This window comes from Mustela putorius, unplaced genomic scaffold (assembly GCF_011764305.1).
Source record: "Mustela putorius furo isolate JIRA1106 unplaced genomic scaffold, ASM1176430v1.1 tig00000430_pilon_pilon_pilon, whole genome shotgun sequence".
NCBI classification, from domain to species: Eukaryota; Metazoa; Chordata; class Mammalia; order Carnivora; family Mustelidae; genus Mustela; species Mustela putorius.
Genome location: NW_025421377.1, coordinates 24,961,472 through 24,980,341, shown reverse-complemented (window position 1 = coordinate 24,980,341; position 18,870 = coordinate 24,961,472). Strand labels below are relative to the sequence as shown.

Here is an 18,870-nt window from a genome sequence, read left to right as displayed (position 1 = left end):
GGCTTTCTGCTCAGTGCGTCTTCCTCCACCCTTCCTCCCACTCATGTTCTCTCTCTCTCTCAAATAAAAATAAATTTCAAAAAAATAAAGTGAGGAGGCATCTGGGTGGCTCAGTTGGTTAAGCATCTGCCTTTGGCTTAGCACAGTTCATGATCTCAGGGTCCTGGGATCGAGCCCTCAATGGGCTCCCTGCTCAGTAGGGACTCTGCTTCTCCCTCTACCCCTCACCCCACTCATGCTCGCTCGCTCTCTCTGTCTCAAATAATTAAATAAATCTTTTTTTAAAAAAGAAAGTGAAGGGACAGAGAAACATCATGCAAATGGATGCCACAAGAAAGCCAGAGTAACGATACTTATATCGGACAAAATAACTCTAAAACAAAGACTGTAGCAGAAGACAAGTATACTATATAATAATAGAAGGGAGCAACCCAGTAAAAGGATAGAACAATTAAATATTTATGCAACCAACATGAGAGCACCCCAATATATAAAACAGTAACATAAATACTCAGTAGTAGTATAGTAATATCAGGGGACACCAACATACCCCACTTACAGGGGTGGACAGATCATCCAAACAGAAAATCATCAAGGAAACAATCGCTTTGAATGACACACTGGACCAGACGGACTTAACATCCATATTCAGAACATTCCATCTTAAAACAGGAGAATACACATTCTTTGCAATTACACATGGAGTATTCCCCAGAAAAGATTACATTTTAGGCCACAAAGCAAGCTTCAACCATTAAAAAAATAAAAAAATTTAAAAAGCCACACCATACATCTTCTCTGACCATACCACTACAAAACTAGAAATTAACTGCAAGAAAAAAATCTGGAGGTTAAAGAACATGCTATTAAACAATGAATGAGTCAACTAAGAATACAAAACAGAAGTTAAAAATTACATGAAAACAAACAGATATGAGAACACAGTAGTCCAAAAATCTTTGGGATGGAACAAAAGTGGTTCTCAGAGGGAAATTTATCGCAATAGAAACCTGCATCGAGAAACCGGAAAAATCTGAAGTAAACAACCTCATCTTATACCTAAAGGAGCTAGAAAAACAACAATAAACAAAACCCCGACTCAGCAAAAGGAAGTACATAATAAAGGGCAGAAATAAATTACACAAAAACCAAACACAGAAAACAAAAACAAAGAAACACCAGATCAATGAAAACAGGAAGCTTATTCTTTGAAAGGATCAACAAAATGGATCAACCTCTAGCAAGACTCAAAAAAAAAAAAAAAAAGAGAGAGAGAGAGAGAGAGAGCGAGAACCCAAAGAAACGAATTCACTAGTGAAAAAGGAGAAATAACAACCAGGACTGGAGAAATAACCACCAGGACTATAGAAATACAAACATTTATAAGAGAATATTATGAAAACCTACATCCCAAGAGATTGGATAACTCAGAAGAAACGGATAAATTCCTAGAAATATATAACCCATCAAAACTAAAGCAGAAAGAAATAGAGAATTTGAACAGACCAATTACCAGCAGTGACACTGAATCAGTCATCAAAAAACTCCCACAGAATAAAAGTCCAGGACAGATGGCTTCACAGGTGAAGCCTAGCAAACATTTAAAGAAGAGTTAGTACCCATTCTTCTCAAACTATTCCAAAAAACAGAAGAAGAAGGAAAACTTCCAAACTCATTCTATGAGGCTGGTAGCACCCTGATACCAACACCAGATAGAGACACTACAAAAAAAAGAGAACTATAGGGCAATACCTTTCATAAATACAGATGCAAAAATCCTCAACAAAACATCAGCAAACTGAATCCAACAATACATTAAAAAGTCATACAGCACAATCAGGTCAGATTTAGCCCTGAGATGTAAGGTGGTTCAGTATTCACAAAACAATCAACATGACACATCATACCAACAGGAGAAAGGATAAAAAATGTATGATCACTTCAATAGCTGCAGAAACAGCAAGTGACAAAGTACGACATCCATTCACGATAAAAACCCTCAACAGAGTAGGTCTAGAGGGAATGGTCTAGAAGGAACATGCCTCAACATAATGAAGACCTGATGTGAAAAACCCAACATCGTATCCAACAGTGAAAAAAGGAGAGCTTTTCCGCTATGGTTAGGAACAAAACGAGGACATATACTCTCCCCAGTTTTATTCAACGTAGTACTGGAAGTCCTAGTGGCAACAATCACACAACAAAAAAGAAATAAAAGGCATCCAAGCTGGCAAGGAAGAAACCAAACTCTATTTGCAATGACATGATACCATAGAAAACCCTAAAGATTCCATCAAAAAACTATTAGAACTGATAAATGAATTAAGTAAAGTTGCAGGATACAAAATCAATGTACAGAAATCTGTTGTTGCCTTCTTATACACTAATAATGAAGCATCAGAAAATGAAATTAAGAAAACTGAGCCTGGGTGGGTCAGTCATTTAAGCATCTGTCTTCCTGAATTGGGCTCCACACTTGGTGGGGAGTCTGCTGTCCCTCCCCTTCTGCTCCTCCTCCTGCTTGTGCTCTCTCTCTCTGTGTCTCTCTCAAATAAATAAATCTTTTAAAAAGTAAAAGAAAACAATCCCATTTGCATTTGCACCAAAAACAAAACATCTGGGAAAATACCAAAGAGATAAGAAATCTGTACTCTAAAAACTATAAAACACTGATGAAAGAAATTCAAGATAATGCAAAGAAATGAAAAACATTCCATGCTCATGGGTTGGAAAAAAAAAAAAAAATATTTTAAAATGCCTATAACTACCCAAAGCAATCTACAGATTTAATGTAATTCCTGTCAAAACACCAACAGCATTTTCCACAGAGCTAGAACAATCCTAAAATCTGCATGGAACTACAAATGATCCTGAACAGCCAAAGAAATCCTGAAGAAGAAAAACCTGGAGGTATCATACTTCCCGATTTCAAGTTATGTTACAAAGCAGTAGTAACTAAAACGTTATGGCATAAAAACAGACACACAGATCAATGGAAAAGAACAGAAACTCCAGAAATCCACAACTAATAGTCAATCGTCATCAAAGGAGGAATGAATACGGCAAAGAGTCTCCTCAGCAAATGGTGCTGAGGAGACTGGACAGCACCAAGCAAAAGAATGAAACTAGACCACTTCCTTTCCCCACACACAATAAACACAAAATGGATTAAAGACCTAAATGTGAGACCTGAAACCATAAAACCCAAAGAGGCACAGACAGTAATTTCTCTGGTATCAGCTGTAGCAACATTCCTCTAGGTGTGTCTCCTGAGGCAAGGGAAATCAAAGTAAATATAAACTACTGGAAATTCATCAAAATAAAAAACTTCCACACAGCAAAGGAAACGATCAAAACTAAAAGCCAACTTACTGCATGGGAGAAGATATTTGCAAATGACATAACCGATAAATGGTATCCAAAACATATAAACTGATCCAACTCAATACCCAAAAAACAAATAATCTGATTTAAAAATGGATGGAAGAGGCGCCTGGGTGGCTCAGTGGGTTAAGCCGCTGCCTTCGGCTCAGGTCATGATCTCAGGGTCCTGGGATCGAGTCCTGCATCGGGCTCTCTGCTCAGCAGGGAGTCTGCTTCCTCCTCTCTCTCTCTCTCTCTCTGCCTTCCTCTCTGCCTACTTGTGATCTCTGTCAAATAAATAAATAAAATCTTTAAAAAAAAATAAATAAATAAATAAAAAATGGATGGAAGAATATGGACAGACATTTCTCCAAAGAACATCCAGATCATCAGCAGACACAGGGAAGGATGTTCAACATCAGTCAACATCAGAGACATGCAAACCAAAACCACAACATGGTATCACCTCAATCCTCAGAAGGGCTAAAATAAAAAACATAAGAAACAAGAGTCAGTTAAGATGTGGAGAAAAAGGAACCCTCTTGTACTGTTGGTGGAAATGCAAATTGGCGCAGCCACTGTACAGTATGGAGAGTTCTCAAAAAATTAAAAATAGAACTACCCTATGACCTAGGAATTGCACTACTGGGTATTTACCTAAAGAATACAAAAACACTAATTCAAAGGGATATGTCCACCCCTATGTTTATTGCAGCATTATTTACAATGGCCCAATTACGGAAACAGCCTAAGCGTCCATCGATACATGACCGGATAAAGATGAGGCGGTGTACAGAACAGTGGAGTATTATTCAGCCGTAAGAACTTAATCTTGTCATTTGCAACAACATGGATGGATCTAGAGAGTATAATGCTAAGGAAAATAAGTCACTCAGAGAAAGACAAATGCCATATGATCTCACTCCTATGTGGAATTTAAGAAACAAAACAAACGAGCAAAGGAAATTTTTTAAAAAAGAGAGACGGCACTTGGGTGGCTCGGCTGGTTAAGCATGTGCCTTCTTCAGCTCAGGTCATGATCCCAGCGTCCTGAGATCGAGTCCTGCCCTGGGCTCCCTGTTCAGCAAGGAGTCTGCTTCTCCCTCTGCCTGACTCCTCTCTGCTCGTGCTCCTTCTTTGTCATAAATAAATAAAATCTTAAAAAGAGAGACAGACAAACCAAGAAACAGACTCAACTATAAGGAACAAACTGATGGTTACCAGAGAGGAGGTGGGGGAGGGGAGGGAGAACCGAGGGACTGGGATTAAAGAGCGCACTTACCATGATGACAAAAATGACTAAAAATAAGTAGATAAAATGAAGACCATAACAAAGGATAAGGGTATTAAAAATGATAAAGGGATCAATCCAACAAGAGGATCTAACGATTATGAATAATTACCCAACATATGAGCACCTAATATATGAAGTAAATATTAACTGGCCTAAAGGGAGAAACTAGTCCTGATATAATTAACAGCAGACGGTAAGACCCCACTTATATCAACAGGTAGATCTAGACAGAAAATGAATAAGGAAATTGTGGCTTTGAGAAACATATTAAACCAGATGGTTTTAACAGATATATACAGAATATTCCATCCCACAACAGAATATACATTCTTCTCAAGTGCACAGGGAACATTTTCCATAAAATGTCATGTTAGGTCACAAAACAAATCTCAATAAATTTAAGGTGACTGAAATCATATTAAGGATCTTTTCCAACCATAACATTATGAAACCAGAGCTCTATTACAAGAAAAAAACTTGAAAAAGCACAACCACATGAAGACTAAACAACATACTATTCAATAAACAATGGGTCAAGAAAGAAATCAAAAAGAAAAATGAAAAAAATACCTCAAGACAAATGAAAATGGCAACACAATGGTTCAAAATATTTGGGGTGTAGCAAAAGAAGTCCTAAGAGGAATGTCAGTAGCACTAAACCTATTTATCAAGAAACAAAAACTTTACACAATCTTAGGGTTAGGGTTAGGAAAAACAACAAAGCCCAAGGTTAGTAGGAGGAAGGAAAATTATAAAAAAGATCAGAGCAGATGGGGCGCCTGGGGGGCTCAGTGAGTTAAGCCTCTGCTTTCAGCTCAGGTCATGGTCTCAGGGTCCTGGGATCACGCCCTGAGTTGGGCTCTCTGCTCAGCGTGAACAAGAACAGTACTATTCTGCCTGCCTCTCTGCCTACTTGTGATCTCTTTCTCTGTCAAATAAATAAATAAAATCTTTAAAAAAATATCAGAGCAGAAATAAATAACATACAGACTAAAAAATATATATATAAATGATTAATGAAACTATGCTGTTTCTTGAAAAGATAAACAAAACTGATAAACCTTAAACCAAACTCATCAAGAAAAAAGAGGACCCAAACAAATCAGAAATAAAAGTTACAATGAACACCAAAGGATTATAAGAGACAAGAGACTACTATGAAAAATGCATGTCAACAAATTAGACAATGTAGAAGAAATATATACATTTCCAGAAATATACAGTCTTCCAAGACTGCATCAGGAAGAAACAGAAAAATGTGAACAGACCAATTACTGGTAACAAAATTGAATCAGTAATCAAAAAACTCCTAACATCAAAAGTCTAGGACTGGGGCGCCTGGGTGGCTCAGTGGGTTAAGCCGCTGCCTTGAGCTCAGGTCATGATCTCAGGGTCCTGGGATCGAGTCCCGCATGGGGCTCTCTGCTCAGCGGGGAGCCTGCTTCCTCCTCTCTCTCTCTGCCTGCCTCTCCGACTACTTGTGATTTCTCTCTGTCAAATAAATAAATAAAATCTTAAAAAAAAAAAAAGTCTAGGACCAGATAGCTTCACAGGTGATTTCTACCCAATATTTATTCTTTTTAAAGATTTTATCCATTCATTTGTCAGAGTGAGAGAAAGCTCACAGCAGAGGGAACAGAAGGCAGAGGGAGAAGCAGGCTCCCCGCTTAGCAAGTAGTCTGATGCAGGACTCGATCTCAGGACCCTGGGGACCGTGACCTGAGGTGAAGACACATGCACTTTCTGAGCCACCTGGGTGTCCTCTAGCCAACATTTAAAGAAGAGTTAATACCTGTCCTTCTCAAGCTATTCCAAAAAGTAGAATAGGAAAGAGTGCTTCCAAATTCATTCTACCAAGAGCAGTACTATTCTGATACCAAACCCAGAGAGAGAAACTACAAAAAAAAAAAAATTACAGATCAATATCCCTGATGAACATAGGTGCAAAAATTCTCCAAAAAATATTCACAAACTGAATTCAACAATACATGAATAAAAGGATCATTCACCACAATCAAGTGGAATTTATTTCAGGGAAGCAAGGACATTTCAATATCTATAAATAAATCAACATGATGTATCACATTAACAAAATTAAGCATAAAAATTACATGATCATTTCAATACATGCAGGAAAAAACACATGACAGAATTCAACATCCATTTATGATAAAAATTCTCAACAGGGTTGGTAGAGAGAAACCGTACCTCAATGTAGTAACAGGCCATATATGACAAGCCTACAGCTAACATACTCCGTGGTGAAAAGCTGAAAGTTTTTCTTCTAGTATCAGGAACAAACCAAGGATGTTCACCCTCACCACATTTATTCAACATAGTACTGGACATCCTAGCTTTGGCAATCAGACAAGAAAAGGAAATAAAAGGCATTCAAATTGGTAAAGAAGAAATGAAACTGTCACTATTTGCAGGTGACATAACACTATATATAGAAAACCCTAAAGACTCCACCAAAACACTACCAGAACTAATAAATGATTTAGTAAAGATGGAGGATAAAAAATTAATATACAGAATCTGTTGTGTTTCTATATACTAGTAACTACCAGAAAGAGAAATTAACAATCCCATGTACATTCCCATTAACATCCCCTCACAAAGAACAAAATACCTAGGAATAAATGTAAAAGGAGGCAGAAGACCTGTATTCTGGAGCTATTAAGATTACTGATGAAAGACCCTAAAGATGATGCAGATGAACGGAAAGACATTCTGTGCTAATGAACTGGAGGAAGAATGTTAACATGTCCACACCAACCAAGGAAATCCACAGAGCCAGTTCAATCCCTATAAAATGCCAGTAGTATTTTTCACAGAACTAGAATGAATAATGCTCTAATTTGTATGGAACCACAAAAGACACCAAATTGACAGCAGTCTTGAGAAAGAACAAAGCTGGAGGTATCGTGCTGCTTTATTCAAACTATACTATAAACCTGTCGTATTCTCAACAGTATGGTACCAACACAGAAAAAGACACACGGATCAACTGAACAGACTGGAGAGGCCAGAAATAAACCCATATTTATAAGGTGAATTAATCTATGATAAGAAGGAAGAATATACAGCACGGAAAAGACAGTCTCTTTGATAAATGGTGCTGGGAAAACTGGACAGCTACATGCAAAAGAATGCAATTTCATCACTTTCTTATACCACACACAAAAATAAACTCAAAATGAATTAAAGACCTAAAGGTAAGACCCAAAACCATAAAACTCCTAAAAGAAAACATAGAGGTAATAAACTTAGGGATATTGGCCCCAGAAATATTTTCCTGGATCTGTCCCCTCAGGCAGGGAAAAAAAGGAAAAATAAATACCTGGGAATATATTAAATAAAAGGCTTTTTGCACAGCAGAGGACCATCACCAAAAAAAAAGGCAACCCTTTGGAAATAGGAGAACATATATGCAAATTATGTATCTCATAAAGGGATGATATCTAAAAAATATGAAGAATTCATACAATTAATAAAAAAAATAAACAGTCTGATTAAAAATGGGCAGAAGATCCAAATATGAATTTTTACAAAGACGACCTACAGATGACCAACAGACACATGAAGAGCTGCTTACCATTACTAATCATTAGGGAAATGCAAACCAAAACAACAGTGAGGTATCACCTCACACCAGTCAGAATGTCTAGTACCAAAGAGACAAGAACTAACAAGTGCTGATGAGAATGCACAGAAAAGGGAATACTGGGGCATTGGTGATGGGAGTGTAAATTTGTGCAGCCCATTCGGAAAATGGAATGGAGGTTCCTCAAAAAATTAAAAATAGAAATATTATATAATCCAATATTTCCACTACTAGATATTTAGCCAAAGAATACCAAAACACTAACTCAAAAAAAAAACCACAAATGTATCCCAAGTTCACTGAAGCATAATTTATAATAGCCAGGATATGCAGCAACCCAGTGTCCACTGAAAATGAACGGACAAAGAAGTTGTGGTATATATCTGGTGGAATGCCACTCAGCCACAAAGAGAAAGAAATCTTGTCCTCTGTGATGACATGAACTAGAGGCTGTTCTGCTAATTAATTCAGACAGAGAAAGACAAATACCATATGATTTCATTTATAGGTCCTATCTTAGAGAAATAATGAACAAACAAAACACAGAAACAGCCCCATTAATACACAGAGTTGGAGCTTAGCAGAGAGGTAGGGGGATGGGCAAATAAATGAAGGGGATTAAGAGGTGCGAACAGTTATAAAACAGTAAGCCACAGGGATGAAAAATAAAGCATAGGCAAGATGATCAATTCTACTGTAATAACTTTGTATAATGACAGCTGGTAACTGCACTTATTGTGGTCAACATTTCATAACATACAGAATTCTTAAATCACTTTGTATATCGGAAACTAATATTATATTGCGTGTCAACTATACTTCAATTAAAAATTTTTAAAATAAATATAAGTAGGGATTCCTGGGCAGCTCAGTCAGTTAAGTGTCCACCTTCAGCTCAGGGCATGGTGCCAGGACCCCGAGACTGAGTCCCACATTGGGCTCCTTGCTCAGCAGGGAGCCTGCTTCTCCCTCTCCCACTCCCCCTGCTTGTGATCTCTCTCCCTCTCTCTCTGACAAATGAATAAAACCTTCCAAGTAAATAAATAAATAAAAATAAACCAGATTGGCAGGGGTGTGTGTGTATGTGTGTGAAGACAATGTTTTTTAAAAAGCACATTGAACCTGTAACACCTAAGTCTAGAATTTCTTAGCAATTTTTTGTTTTCATTTTCTGTATATACATGCAAGGTAGAGTTTGATTCTATTTCAAGACTGTATTTCACATGTATATGCTACTAGTTACCAATATGTGATTAAATATAGCTGCATTTTTAAACACTAAGCCCTGCCAACTGAAAAAAAATTAACTTTTTCCCTCCATACATGGATCACTGTCTGGAGGAAACAGACTTTAAGTAGTTTTTCTCTTATCTTTCAAGGTAGACTTAAATCCCTTTTTTTTTTTTTAATTTTTTTGAAAAGATTTTATTTATTTATTTGACAGAGAGATGCACAGCGAGAGAGGGAACACAAGCAGGGGGCGTGGGAGAGGGAGAAGCAGGCTTCCTGCCCAGCAGAGAGCCCGATGCAGGGCTCGATCCCAGGACACTGGGATTGTGACCTGAGCCAAAGACAAATGCCTGATGACTGAGCCCCCCAGGCTCCCCAGACTTAAATCCTTTTTGAAACCCTGCAAAATTTAAACAACTGCCAGTTACCAAAGCCCATGCCTAAATCAGTCACTATTCAACTACCACAATCCCCTGGGGAAAAGAGTAATATAGTGTATAATCTCATTTTTTCCTTGCTTACTTAGCATATACATTCCTTCACTACTGTCTATTTTCGTCAATTAATATGAGATTTAAATCAGGGACTATATGTGAAAAACTTGGTAAACAATCATGTTTACAGAAATACAAAGTGTTTATATATCAGGAAAGATGATGAGCTTGTTGGAGGATAGTATTTGAAGTCAAGTTTGATCCTTCAAAGATGAGTAAAACTTCTTTAAAATTCTAATTTAGGAATTAAATTCTTGTTAATCACTAACGGTACTGGATATTTTAATATCAGGCAATTCTACTGAAATAATATCCAATAAACTTAAAGTCTTTTATTGAATTCAATCAGAAGGATACAGGGTTTTTTTTGTAATCATAAATACAGAAATAAATGGAAAATGAATTCTATGATATATCTGGACCAACTGTGAATTTACAAAGTAAATAACAAATACTCAGTTCTCATTTTATCAAATGACTTTGATGAACAAGTGAAAAAATACATCATTCCTGTTGCTGGTTTCCTGTGGGATTCCTTGAGTGTATTTTAAGTAAATAAAGAATACATCAGACTACAAAGCAACAAAGAGACTTCTAGCAGAAGCAATGACTGAAATGATGAATGTCCCCAGCAGCGGAAGGAGCATTTCGCCCGAGGACGCAGAGGGGTGGGTTTTGGGACCAGGAACTGGAACCGGATCTGGAGCTGTTGATGAGAACACACAGTCACGGACACATGTCCTTTCTGACAGCCCGCCTCACGCACCTGAACCAGGTACCCTGATGTAGATGTTCAAGCTGAACTACACACTTTCCTCACACACTAACCAGGAACAATGTGGAATACAGTTCAGTACATGTATATCACCAGGGTGTGCTGACATAGTTTTTACCTAAGATTCCACAGCTTTTTTTTTAATTTTTTATTTTTTTGTAAGATTTTATTTACTTATTTGACAGACAAGAGAGTAGGCAGTAGGCAGACAGGCAGGCAGGGGAGGAGGAAACAGGCTCCCTGCTGAGCAGAGAGCCCTCTGCAGGCCTGATCCCAGGACCCTGGGATCATGATCTGAGCCAAAGGCAGAGGCTTAATCCACTGAGCCACCCAGGCGCCCTCTACAGCCTTTTTAGTATCTCTGTAGACAAGATACCTTTTGTTGTTCTTCAAGTTCTCTAGAATTTCTTAGCAATTTTTTGTTTTCATTTTCTGTATATACATGCAAGGTAGAGTTTGATTCTATTTCAAGACTGTATTTCACATGTATATGCTACTAGTTACCAATACGTGATTAAATATAGCTGCATTTTTAAACACTAAGCCCTGCCAACTGAAAAAAAATTAACTTTTTCCCTCCATACATGGATCACTGTCTGGAGGAAACAGTTTCCCTTTCACCTGAACTAGTGAAAAGAAACCGCAAAGTCCATTCATGTGAGGATGATCTGTTTCACACAGAATTATGCGACTGAATGATGGCTGTGTTTTGGTTTAGACTGTACAAGGGAGGACTGGGAAGTATCCAAATGGAATCACACTCAGATTTCATACACAAGGCCTAGAGAAACAGCCAATAAATTTTATAAGTCTTTAACTCCTATGATCAATTTACTCAACCATAATTACAAACACACAGTTGTATGTATACAGATGGGGAGGACAGACAGGTAGACCCAGACATTAGTTTGTTACTACAGGCCAGTGGTTCTCAAGGGATCGGCATGGCCCCCTATCAGGCAGTTTGGAATTTGTCAGGTGTATGTATGTATGTATGTATGTATGTGTGTGTATATATATATATATATATTTTTTTTTTTTTTTTTTTTTTAAAGAATTAAATCTGTTGGGGCACCTGGGTGGCTCAGTTGGTTAAGAGTCTGCCTTCGGCTCAGGTCATGATCCCAGGGTCCTGGGATCGAGCCCACATGGTCTCCCTGCTCAGCAGGGAGTCTGCTTCTCCGTCTCCCTCTGCCTCTGCTCTCCCCCATGCTCATGCTTTCTCTCCTTCTCTCTCTCAAATAAATAAAATATTTGTTAAAAAGCTAAATTTGTCTTTAATGGGACCATCCCTACTAAAAGTTATCAGCATGTACACTCATGTCAGCATGAGTGTAGGGAAACTGTGAATTAGAATCTTGATCCTGAGTATTTCCTTGTCTTAAACCTTTTCCAAAATTTTGTTCCTTTTATAAATCATTTCCATTTGTAGGTCATCTTCAGGATCTCTAAAAAGAGCATACTGCTTCAAGTTGCTTTTTTTCTTTAATTTTATTTAAATTCAATGAACAAATAATGCATTATTGGTTTCAGAGGTAGAGGTCAATGATTCATTAATCTTATATAATATCCAGTGCTCAGTACATCACATGCACTCCTTAAATCCGATTCGTATAAGTAAATAGAATCATCTGTCCATTATTTCTTTTAGTATAATGTAGACCCTTACATATTGAAATCTATGCAATTTTGTTATAAATTACAGTATATATATTATATACATATAGTATATAAATAAATAACATTATATTGATATTCTTATGGGTGCCAGTAGGTCTTCTTATCTATGAATGTTATTCCAGGACACTATAAAGGCTTTATACATATTTGTTATAAAAAGGGAGACTGGATTGAGAGGGTTCAGAACCACTACTCTAAACAAAACACACAGCTGAAAATAATTGCTTAAGAAATTAACTTACTCCCACCATATCACACTAATAAGTATTTGGGTATGACATTATATCCCATATGATGACGCCTTAAACTCTTGAAACTTTGTACATGTTATTGAAAAGTAAGTCTGTCATTTCTTCTATATTGCAGATCAGACATTTATCAAATAAGGAAATGAAATATTTCTTACCAGGATTGCCGATATCTTCTCGACTTTTGTCTCCTAAAATATGAACAGATTTTGGGTTAACTATATTGTACATCTATTTACCCAGAAGAGAAAAATCTGATTAAATGATTAGGCATACTTGGTTGTCTCTGACAATGGGTCTGCAGGGGAGAGTATCACATTTAGATTTATGCGTGGGGTTGAGGAAGGGTTTAATTTTTACTCACTTGTGCTCTTTGAATTTTTTTCACCATTATGTATATTTGTTTTCATTAAAAGAAAGATTAAACTTTTATATACAAAAAAAAGGTACTTTTTCTGGACACTGAACTAAGATTCCCAAGTACAACATTAATACCTATCATTGAGTGCTTTCTGTGGGTCATACTTTGTGCTGATGATTTATATACATCATCACGTTTTTTACAGTCTCAGAAGGTGGGTATAGTTATCAGTATTATACAGATGTTCCTCAAAACTTGCATAAAATCACAGAGGTAGTCAGTGGCAGCAATAACTTTAAAGCCTCTGCCCTCAATTACTGTGATACACGACCTCAATTACTACGCTACACTAGCACTGAAATATTACAATATTGCCATATTTTGACAGCTTTGAAGCCAAATACCAATTCTAGGAGCCCAGGACAGAGGTGTATTTTCTGTAACTACATCTGGTTGGAAGACAAGTGTCACATGACATAAGGTGAACAAAATTTGAGAAGTCTGAGTCCCAGTTTTCTCTTTTCCGTCTTTAACAGGCTCCTCAAGCTTCCTATATCCCATACCTTCATCTCTAAAATGGCAATAACAATATGTAAGTGGATTAAACGAGATCCTGTGTAAATGTTTTTTGCCACTTCTAAAAGCCTGCACTACACACATTTGTCTAGGAGAGAGCACAATACGAAACATTCCCAGCAAAACCTAGTGGCCTATTTGTTGGAGGACATGGTGAGCGCAGTGAGAACACAGCATGGTCTCATGCTGGGGGGTTCCCACGGACGGCTCTTTGACGATGCTGTTCCAGTTACTACGGATTCCCTCACAGTTGCCCCCTTATCTTGGGAAGCCCCCTGCAGCATTCTGGATAGAGCCCCGCAGCTGCAAGCCAGCGGTCTTTCTCTGTGCGTAGCCCGGACAGCCGTAAGGGCAGCCTCCTGCTCTCCCTGTCTCTCAGGCTTTTCTCCTTCTGGCCTGCGGACTGCAGTATCAGGAGACGGACAGGCCGGGTGCTTTCCTTTGCCCTCTTAAGGCTGAGCTAACTGAATGATGACGGTCAAGGACCCAGAAAACCGGAAGCCTCCACCCCCAATAAAGGATTCATTACCAGGTTTTTCATCCAGTTGTACCACTTTTATTCCTAAATGAGAAAGAATTTCAGATGATAATGAAGACAATTACGGTTACTATTACTTTAAACTACCATTCATTTTGCCAAACTTTATCTCATTAGGACTTCGATCAGTCCTGCTAGACAATGTTTTCTTCACTTTATAGATTCAGAGGCAGAAGCAAAGAAAAGTGAAATAACTTATATAAAGTTACCCAGAGGAAAATGGCAGAGAAGAGACTTCTTGAAACTGGGTCTGTCTACACAGTCTCTGTTCATTCCCAACCCCGCTGGGCAGCTGCCTTTCAGATAACCACTGTGCCTCAAAGGAGCCCACGAGAAGCCTATGCCAACTCAGGTCACTGAGCTGAAGAGTTGTAGACACACAAGATGGGCCTTCGGTGTTGTTAGAGGTTCACTTCGAAGTTGTGAGCAAATAAACCTGTAGCCCAACGTGACAAAACCGGGGAAGGCAGAAGAGCTGCTGGACCCTCTCTCTAGGCCCGTACTGTGAGTCGGGCGGTTAGCTGTGCCTATGCAGTTTCTGCACACAGCGCTGTGCTCTTTCCACAGACAGCGACGTTAGGCAAAGCTCCGCACCATGCTATTCATTATATAATAATAAGACATATCAAAAATTATTTTCAAAATACTACGTGAACCCAGGAGGAAGGATTTAAGCAATAAATGGGGGCCTGCACCGAGATTTTGTGTTTCTCTAGTCCGCAGAGATCTCCCCATAAGGTAAGCATGACAAGTATTAGCCTATTTGAAAGGTAACAATTCTGAGGCAGAGAAGTGTTATTACTGTCCATAGCTCTCTTGTAAATTATGTCTACTTTTAAAAAATAGACTTCTCTTTGTCCCAGGAGAAAAATTAAGTTTAGAGACCTTTTTCCTCCTCTATAAGCTTAAGTTCTGAGCCCCTTCTGAGAAACTGGACAGAAATTACTGTTCATTCTCTCTGGCCACCGAAGCTCAAGGCTCCTCGGTCTCATCCTCACCAACAGCCTCACACCGTTTAAATGCTTATTTAGCATTTTCATAGTTTATCTGATGGGCAAGCTAAATCCAACATGGTAAAATGAAACTGGAAAATCACCTGAAGATCCACAAGTCCCCAGGGATGGGTACTATGTCGTAAGTTAAGAGACTTGGGTCCCTTACTCACTTGCCTAATCTTGAGTGAAGTTCTTAGGCTCCGCTGCATCCTCTAATGGTGACAACTATAACTATGCCCCCCAGACTGGCAGCTTCCTCTCTCCTATGCCAACTACTGCTTACCTGGTAGTGAAACAGTTTCTGGAATTTTCATCCCTAAGTGAGAAAAAAGTTTTCAGTGACTTACAGTTTGCTCCAGGGAGTCCATTTTCCCGGCTCTTCTCTGATGAGCTCCCACTGCGGCGCTGTTTCTGACTCTTTATTTACAACTTAGGGCTGCGAGAACCCCTGCCATGCCAACCTACGTCAAGCTTAGAGGAGCCTTCTGCTTTGGCACCGCACTGAGCTCGTCCGTATGCCAGGAGACTGTATTTTGTTAGTTGGTAAATTCTAGATGCGGAGTTCCCAGCCAAAGCTAAAAGTCAGCTTTCTGCTGAAGGTGAACTTTCTACTGAGTAACTTCAGCTGTGGAACCTAGAAGGCGCTGGCTTGCACACCTCCGGGTTCCAGCACCCTTGCCTTCAGCCGTGCCCCAAACAGGCTAACTCTCCTGCTCCAGGAACACACGTACACTAGGGAAGAAAGACACTTTTTCCTCTCTACTCTCTTCCCCAACTAAATCTGAAGAATGGTTAGTAGGAAGCTGTAAGGCAAATGTTAATGAATAAGAGTCTCATGATAGCATGTTCTTTAATGCCTGGGGGATTCTTCTCCTCTCACACTTGGGCCCAGAGAGTAAAAAGAAAGCCGTCTTACCAGGTATTTGGGTGGCTTCATGGCTTGCCATACCTCAAGACAAAAATAAGTATTAGGGTTAATCAGTTTCCTTGCACCGTGAATACTCTCTTTTGTCTATACCTCCCCACTCTCCAACCCTAAAAAACTTCCGGATCTGGCCCCTCTCTCTCCAATCTTATCTTTGCAAGGCAGTCCTAGTACAGCAGCTTTTAAATGAAGCTGTACTGAGTTTCAGCCTCTACTTGGGTGAGCCGGTGGTGGGTATTGGGGAGGGCACGCACTGCGTGGAGCACTGGGTGTGGTGCATTAACAATGAATCTTGGAACACTGAAAAACAAAATAAAATGAAAAAAAAAAAAAAGAAAGGACTCTACTTGGTTTAGTTCTATTGTCATCGTAATTATCAGCTCTCTGACGGGTCGGGCTTCTGAATCTTTCTGAGCTTCAATTCCTTATTTACACAAAAGAAATACACTGTAGGTCTGGAGTAAGTGATGATTAAAGGAAGTAAGTCGTACAAGTGCTTGGTATACTGCATGAACCATACTAAGTAAGCATGAATAAATCAGTACCTCTGTTCTGGCTTAACTCATTCCTCAAATTCTCCATGTCCAGGAATGTCCTGAGTCCTAGGAGTCAGCCCTTATGTCTCCTCCTAACCTTGCAGCTAGTCTTAGAGGGTAAGGTAGAGGTACCTACCAGGTAAGACTGGGGACTCCTGGATTTTCATTCCTAAAGATGAGAACAGAAACTCTTCAGTGAAAAATGCAATCACCTTGAAAATTAATTTAACCTTGTATTTACACGGCTATTTACAGTGGAAAATGAAAAGCTTTGAGAGACGGCAGGGACTAGGTAGGATAAAAGGGGAGAAATTTAATCCACTGGAGCTTGACTGACTTATGGTGAGACCTACTATGTCTAGCGACCCAGGCTCTCTCCTAGATTATGCAAAACAGCTCTTATCTTATATTTTTAAGATTCAATCCAAAGACTCCCACCTACATTTGTCATATTCTTAAAAATAAAACTTCTTGATTATATAATACATTATAATTACAGATAATCTGGAAAAACACAAGAAACACAAGAAATCATTAAAAAGTACTCATAATCGGTGGCTCAGTGGGTTAAAGCCTCTGCCTTCGGCTTGGGTCGTGATCCCAGGGTCCTGGGATAGAGCCCTGCATGGGGCTCTCTGCTCAGCAGGGAGCCTGCTTCCCCCCTTCTCTCTGCCTGCCTCTCTGCCTACTTGTGATCTCTGTCTGTTGAATAAATAAATAAAATCTTTTAAAAAATTACTCATAATCCCAGATCTCAGAGCTACTCATCCTCAATATTTTGGGTATATCTCCTTTCAATTTATTTGCTGTGTGTATATTCATACCATTTTAAGCATTGTTTCCAGCCTTGCTGAGATGTAATTGATAGCACCGTGTAAGTTAAAGGTATACAGCGTAATTATGCAACTTATATATGTTGTGAAATGATCACAATTAACATCTAGCATCTCATACAGATATTTAAAAAAAGAAAAAAATGGCTTTTTTCCTTGTGGTAAGAACTCAAAACCTACTCTCTTAGAAACTTTCTGAAGCGCTGCACCCCTGCGCTGCTCTACTAACCCTGCTACATGTTACATCTCCAGTACTTGGGTCTCCTATAACCGAAGTTTGTATCCTTGGACATTCAAGATTTACTTATTTTAGAGACTGAGCACATGAGTGAGCACAAGTGGGGGGAGAGCAGAAGGGGGGCAAGAAAGAGAGAGAGAGAGACAGATAAGCAGACTCCTGCTAAGCACAGAGGCTGATGCAGGGCTTGATCTCACAACCTTTAGATCATGACCTGAGCTGAAATCAAGAGTCGGATGCCCAACCAACTGAGCCACCCAGGTGTTCCTCTTTTGAAATTTTTAAATAAATTGCTATTACAGTCCATATGCTTTTTTACATATTTTACTTGCCACTACATTATAAGCACTCTCTCATAGTTTTCAAAAATATGATTTTTAGGGGCACCTGGGTGGCTCAGCATTGAGTCAGCTTCTCTTGCCTTTGCCCATCCCCCTGCTCACACGTCTGCATGTGCTCTCCCTCCTCTCTCTCTCTCAAATGGATAAATAAATCTTTAAAAAAATATATGATTTTTAAGTTGTTTAGTGCTTCATTATATGGTTATTATTTAACAATATCCAACTGTTGGACACTAAGGTTATTCAGAAATTTTGGCCACCACACACTGTAACCATTTCGTACACAAATCTTTATTTCCTTAGTACAAATCTTAATGTGCTATAACTAGGTTAAAAGGTATGGACATTTTTAAGGCTAAGAATACATAGCATCAAACCATCCTTCAGAAAAGTTCCAATTTGTAATCTTACCATTAATTTATGAGTGCCTCTGTCCCAGCACCCTTGAGGACATTTGAGTAATATTATAAAAAAAGACAAAAAAACAAAAACTTGGGAATGAGCTATACTTCAAAATGCACGAAATGATGAGATGGATATAGCTAAAAGCATCTATTACTCAGATTGCTGGAAACAGAAAGAAATACAGAAAATCACTGTAATTTAGAAAAAATCAATGACACTTTTCAATGCCCCTGCCAACACACTAGGTTACAAGAGTCTGTGAAGTCACACCTTCCTCTATCCTGTGACAGCTACCATAAAAGCAGAAAATACGCTCTTTAGTATATGTGCTGCCAAAGCGAGTGCAGGAAACAGGCTCTTTAGAACTAGTTCCTCGTGTCACGTCTCTAAATGCTCTCTGGTCATCTTGGAGATAAATGGGAGAGTTAAGC

At 38.7% G+C, this 18,870-nt stretch overlaps 1 protein-coding gene across 3 annotated transcripts in view; it reads right to left on the bottom strand.

Moving 5' to 3' along the window:
- Positions 1 to 9,884: 9,884 nt before the first annotated feature.
- The window catches only part of ART3 (ADP-ribosyltransferase 3 (inactive)), a 150,961-nt gene continuing 141,975 nt past the window's right edge, over positions 9,885 to 18,870 (bottom strand). Inside the window, exons 7-12 of one of the 3 annotated variants that reach the window (XM_045079893.1) lie at positions 16,759 to 16,791; positions 16,078 to 16,110; positions 15,445 to 15,477; positions 14,158 to 14,190; positions 12,850 to 12,882; positions 9,885 to 10,694 (exon numbers count right to left, since the gene is read on the bottom strand). In XM_045079893.1, the coding sequence (XP_044935828.1) occupies positions 10,561 to 10,694; positions 12,850 to 12,882; positions 14,158 to 14,190; positions 15,445 to 15,477; positions 16,078 to 16,110; positions 16,759 to 16,791 (299 nt within the window). In that variant the 3' untranslated portion in view covers positions 9,885 to 10,560. The remainder of the gene's footprint in view (positions 10,695 to 12,849; positions 12,883 to 14,157; positions 14,191 to 15,444; positions 15,478 to 16,077; positions 16,111 to 16,758; positions 16,792 to 18,870) is intronic. The other 2 variants (XM_004766252.3, XM_045079892.1) reach the window with 2 other exon arrangements.